The sequence below is a fragment of the Typopeltis vanoorti genome, chromosome 6 (assembly GCF_054136105.1).
Source record: "Typopeltis vanoorti isolate ZY-2024b chromosome 6, IOZ_Tvanoo_1.0, whole genome shotgun sequence".
In the NCBI taxonomy this organism is placed as follows: domain Eukaryota; kingdom Metazoa; phylum Arthropoda; class Arachnida; order Uropygi; family Thelyphonidae; genus Typopeltis; species Typopeltis vanoorti.
Genome location: NC_143554.1, coordinates 107,416,040 through 107,422,039, shown reverse-complemented (window position 1 = coordinate 107,422,039; position 6,000 = coordinate 107,416,040). Strand labels below are relative to the sequence as shown.

Below are 6,000 nucleotides of genomic sequence, written 5' to 3'. Positions count from 1 at the left end.
GTTGTGAGTTAAACACCTATCATCCACTTATATCTGCCAGTTAGTCTGAGTCCGGTGGATTGTCATTATTTTCTCGATGATCTCCGAAATTATAAGTCTTTGGACTCCTGGAGGTGTCATGTAATAATAATAATAATTATTATTATTATTATTATCACATTGTGTGTGTTATCTAAACTGTTTTTATGTTCTTTTATCTTCTAATTTGTTTGGAAATAATTATCTTACGATAATACGAAACTAATGTAAGTTTAGGAGTAACTCGCCAAATAGAGTGGTATATGAATTCGGAGGACCGAACGGCTATGAGAAAGTCGTTAGAAGTTGATTTAACAATTAATCATGTGCGTAACATAGCAACTAGGGTAAACAACGCAAACTTGACAAGTTTTGTTCAGAGTGTATCATGATGTAATGCAGGTCTCTCTCTGAAATTAATAAAATTCAAATCCTGGAAAAAAATGATCAGCTAACGCCTATTTGTTCCCGTATAGGGAGTTCTTTCTAAGCAAAAAGAAGTATTATATCAGTTATCTGACGTTATAAACTTGGAAAAGTTTACAACTTCGTAAACATTACTTCCTACATGCCATTGTTTGTTGTACTTGATCTATCTGAACATTCGATATAGTAATCATTTTTTATTGATATATACTGCACTATCCTTTCAATTTTTTAAAAATTATTAGCATTATGGAAGCATAATCACTCACCATGCTTTATTTGCTATCGGAGCGCTTGCCGAACAATAAATGGTTTGCTCATTTGCATATAGATGTTTTACTTTGCAATCGTAGAAAACGGTTTTAACTTTTAATACCATTAAATATTTGTAATGTCATAAAAAATTATACCCGAAAAAGAACATTTATACGATGTGTATTTGTTTCTGTATTATTGATGTGATATCGATCCGTCAAATGGTAGGACAGAAGCGGTAGGTCTGGTTTGAATTATCTGGTTTCAAATAATTTTGAAAAAATGTTTGAAAATGTGCCGAAAGCAAGTTATGTTGCAAAGAAAGCGTAATTTTTTTGCAAGTAGGAGATTTCCAGTATTTTAGCTAATATTTTAACATTACTTAATATTTATATCGATTTCTGTGTAAAAGCGAGCTCTTAGGGTGTGGAGCCGTTATAGAATAGTTGGATTTATTGTTTGTAAATATAAAGTATATTAGAACAAAACAAAATTAAATTTCATACAGTTTTCTTAGATATGAGACTCAGAAAAGGCAAAGTTACTTTCACTTGTTAAATAAGTTGGTAAAGATTATTCAGTGTAGCTATGCAGAACTCTTCGCGATTAGATTTATTAGAATTGTAGACCATGTGTTCTTTCGCTGGTTAAAACTCGTCCATCTGTTATCATGGGTTGTGTTTTTATATAGGCTCAAAATATGAAATACACGTGCAGACTACACAGGAGAAGTAAGCTACATTATCACAACCCCAGCTTCTCAGATTTGGCTGAGTCGATCATCTTGACTGAATTCACTATTTTAGTAATTGTCAAAATGCATATTTCAGTCTTTTCCTGAAAGGAAAGCAGGGGAACTTTTTTTTTTTCATTTCCCCCCGCTTATTGCCTAAATGAATATAAAATCCATTAATGCCTACTTTTTCTTTTCTTTTTTTTTTTTTTTCCATGAACATATTGTACAAGTGAAAATCATATTTCCTTTATTTTGAAAGTTTGAATTGATTATAATTAGACAGAGAATTCATGAAAGTCATCTTGCATGAAGAATATTGCTGATATCTTACTGGTTACTTTGTAATCATTGGATTCATTTAACATGTTCCCGGATTTTGCCCCTTGCACTACTTTTTCTATGGATTTACAATCAGATAGAAGTGTTTTATTATTGCCGATTTTGTGACTAGTTTTAGAATATGATTCTTCTGGACCATTGGTATTAATTCTAATAAGCATTTTTAACAATGTAGTATTTGTGTTCATTGCCACAATATTGATTATATATAGTATTTATATTATTATTATAATTGTTCTTTCTTGACATTTCTGATATTATTGATTATGCATATGTTAGCTGAATGTTTTTAAACACCTTTCCTGGCACACCTGGAACCAGAGATTGTTATTTAGAGAGAATTTTTTCCCAGGTAGCAAATTAAAAAAACAAAAACAAAAAAAAACACTGCATTACAGAAAGTTAATTTTTGAATAAGTTAAATTTATATTTTTATACCACTTGCCAGAAAATTTAGTAGTAGCTGCTTAATTGAACCCAAGCTGTAAGTCCTAAGAGAGGGGGGGGGGGAACCTTCCAGGTCATATGTATGTAGTCTTTGCTGTTAGCAGGAGATCCAAGAATGTAACTGGCCTTTCAAGATACAGTAATCACTTCTTAATGATGTACACTCTGTGTTTACAGAGAACCATCTCAGACAAGAAGATATATTCACAAACTTTCCCATCTTAAAAACCAGTGCACATTAATAAACATATTTATTGAGGTGAATTTGTTTTTTTAAAGATCTGCTGCTGATTGTAGAAAAGACTTTGTGTTTTTTTTTTTTAATCCAAAAACTTTAACCCACAATTTAGTTTCAAACAATACTAATATCATGGATATTATTTGTTTCTTTATTCACCAGTATCCCTCTGCTGACTATCATTAATTAGGAATCTCCCCCTTCCCCAGACATTTCTGATCTTTTTTGCCATCCTTTCTGGTTACTCCCCAGTGAAGTAACCAGCACAAAGAGTAACCATTCAAATTCTCTGCAGACACCACACTCTCAGGCAAGTCATCCCAATCATTCACAATTCTGTGTGCAAAAAACCTGCTTCTCATTCTCTTGTTCATACCCTCCTTATACAGCTTCCAGGGATGACCCTTGTTCTCTCCTGATCTCCCACCATTTTATGAAAAATCTCTTCAACATTGATCCTATAACAACCCCTTACCAACTTGTACATCTCTATCATATCACCCCTCTTCCTCCTATCCACTAGACTGTAAATTACATCTTCTCAACCTTTCCTTATATTCAACATTCCAGAGATCAAAAACTACCTTAGTCAGTCACCTCTGGATCCTTTCCAACATCTCTTTGTTCTTTTGAAAACCAGGTGAAATATGTGCACAGTAGTCCTTGTGTAGCCTAATCAGAGCCTTATACAATGGAACAAGAATCTCCTTGCATCATTCCCAGAATTCATTGTATTGTCCTCACAATTTTGGCAATGTGTCCACTTGTACATGAAGGTATTTATGTAAGCAATCACACCACCACCACCCTTCTCAACAGTATGATATTCTCAAAACACTTACTCACTGAGCCAGGATTATTTGTTCAAATAACACCACCCTTGAAAACTGAGCTCAGAAACTTTTGCAACACCTTTTTAGTCAATGGCTATATAAAATAAATAAAATACTGCATGTGTTGCCCATCCCTCCTGCAGCTAAAACTATTCCTGTCCCATATATTAAGGTATATCAGAAAAAATAACCAATGTTCTTTGTAAATATGATCTCCATGCCATTTTCAGACCTCTCATTCAGTTAACTACCTCCGTCTGTTATACTAAAGATCAACTTCATCCTCTTTCATATTCTGGAGTATCTGAAGTTCCTTGTGTCTGCAGTTTAACTTATTTTGGACAGACTGGTAGTTAATATCATTTGTACGGCAAGTCAGAATTGGCATACCATGCTCAGGAATACTTCTTCATATAGGATTAGATGAAGGAAGACATAAGTATTATATATTGAAGTCACTATTACATTTATATGATATAGATCTGAGAGACTATATTTGAAACAGTATCTGCTGTGAAGCACTTCCCTAGCTTCAACAAGTATGATTGCATTTGCTGAAGATCTGATCTGAGAAATAGTCATTCTTACACCAGATAGCCTTACTTCTCCAAATTAACTTTATGATTATCTGGCCCATAACACCATATAAGAATATTAGTTCTGTTTCAGTTACTGTCTGAATTGTTTTCTACATTTATTTAGTTCAGCGGCATGTGCTAGTCACAGCTATAATTTATGCTCTGAAGATCCTAGGTAAAAAACCAGCAAACTATTAGTAAGTTCAATAAATGTGTTTTTTTCCTCTCTTGGTTGTGTTTATACCATGAAGTGCAATTATGAGATAACAGATTTATTTGTTATCTCTCAGTGCTCTAATAGGAAGTTAGTATTGATGTGAAACGTTTCACTTAGTATAATAATATCACGTATATCCTCTGAAGGTTCATGTCAGGAATTTCATGATGATTATACAGGCCTCTCTAAAACCCATTGACTCATTAAGGGAGCTCCTGAACATTTCACAAAATATGAACCATAATTCATACAACACCTGTCATTCTTTGCTTCAAGCTCATTCATCAACAAAGCACTTGCAACTCATCATCATCATGCGTATCAAGGATTTAGGCCTAGCATGGCCTGTTCTGGCCTTGGAAGTCATCGTTGAATCGTTTAAGAGGACGTCCTGGTTTTCTTTTTCCTAATGGCTTGTACTTTAAGGCTTGTTTTGGTAATCTTTCTGTTTTTCATTCTTTGAACGTGTTCCATCCATTTATGTTTATATTTTTTAATTTTTTCTATTACTGGTTCTTGGTTTAATTCTTTCATAATATCTTCGTTTCTTTTGTGATCAAATAGGGTATACTTTGCAGTTTTTCTCATAAACTTCATTTCTACTGTTGTTAATCTTTGTTTGTCTTTTTGTTTTATTGTCCAGATTTCGCTTCCATACATTAAAACTGGTAGGGCTAATGTATTGTATACTTTTAGTCTGGTTTGTTTTTGAACTAGGTTTGGTTTAAATATAGAGTTAATTACACCTGTTATGTACATCCTAGGTAGTTAAATGAATTCACCTGTTCTAAAATCTTGTTATTTACTATTTTAGTTCTTGCTGGATCTTGTCCTTTAAAGGCCATAGTTTTTGATTTTTCCGTTGATATTATCATACCATAATCTTTGGCTATCTCATTTAGATCCCGCTCTCAGGGGACCCTGTAACCCCTAGAGAGCATGTCCCCTGGATAGTGGATAGGGGAGACCACCATGTGTGTGTGTGTGCGCATGCATGCGTGTGTGTGTGTGTATATATATATGGTGGGGTGGTCTGAATATACTGAATGACTCGTAGACCAACAGGGCCATAAGGGGCAATCATCTTGATTGTAAGGGAAGCGGCACTCCCATGGACCCCTAGCTGGATCTATCATCTCCTCCTTCTACTTTGAAGAAGATCCACTTACTTTAATCTTTCCTATAAGGCCTTATCAGCCAACTCTTCTTATTGTATGACCCTTATGCTATTAGAGTACTCGAGGGTTTTTCATTTCTGGCCTTACAACTATGCCCTCTCTATAAACCTTACTATAATTCTTCTATAATCTACTCTTTCCCCTTCAACATACCCTATTTCTCCTATGGGTTTAAATTCGGAAGAAGGCTTGTTCAGAAGCCTTAAGGTAGCAACCCTACCACTGAACTATTCCATCGTCAGGCTAGTCCCCTGACATGGAGAACATAATCCTACTTGTAAGCTGATAGCACTTGCAACTGACTCTGGTAATCCACTCTAGTTGCCACTTACTCACCAAGCAAAAAAAAATCTAGTCCTCGTGCTCTTGCTAACCATACTTGTTCAATTTTCAGGGATGACCTGCAGGTCTTATCTTATTAGTCATGCACGGAAATATTTCTTTTGTATCAGTCCTATAAAAACCTTCAAGTAACTTTTATATCTGTGATATCTTCCCTTTTTTTTCACCTATCAACTAATTTCTGTAACCCACAGATGTTCAACTTATCCTCATAAGGAGCTTTCCTTAGACCTACCACCATCTTGATTACTCATCTGTGGATTATTTCCAACTCTTCTTCATCCTTTTCTTAGCATGTTCTTCAATAATCAGATAATTTATGAGCTATTTCAGCCACTTTTGCAATGTGTCCTCTGAACTCACAGTCTGGTAGTTCCCCCAAATCCTTCATCA

The 6,000-nt window shown here is 34.6% G+C and overlaps 1 protein-coding gene across 8 annotated transcripts in view; it reads left to right on the top strand.

The window, feature by feature from the left end:
- Positions 1–300: 300 nt before the first annotated feature.
- Positions 301–6,000, top strand: part of LOC150105780 (putative bifunctional dTTP/UTP pyrophosphatase/methyltransferase protein) — a 90,215-nt gene continuing 84,515 nt past the window's right edge. Inside the window, exon 1 of one of the 8 annotated variants that reach the window (XM_090393582.1) lies at positions 301–365. Coding sequence is in view for 3 of the 8 variants with exons in the window: in XM_090393574.1 (XP_090249700.1) it covers positions 992–1,040 (49 nt within the window). In the remaining 5 variants the exon portion in view is untranslated. The other 7 variants (XM_090393580.1, XM_090393578.1, XM_090393574.1 and 4 more) reach the window with 7 other exon arrangements.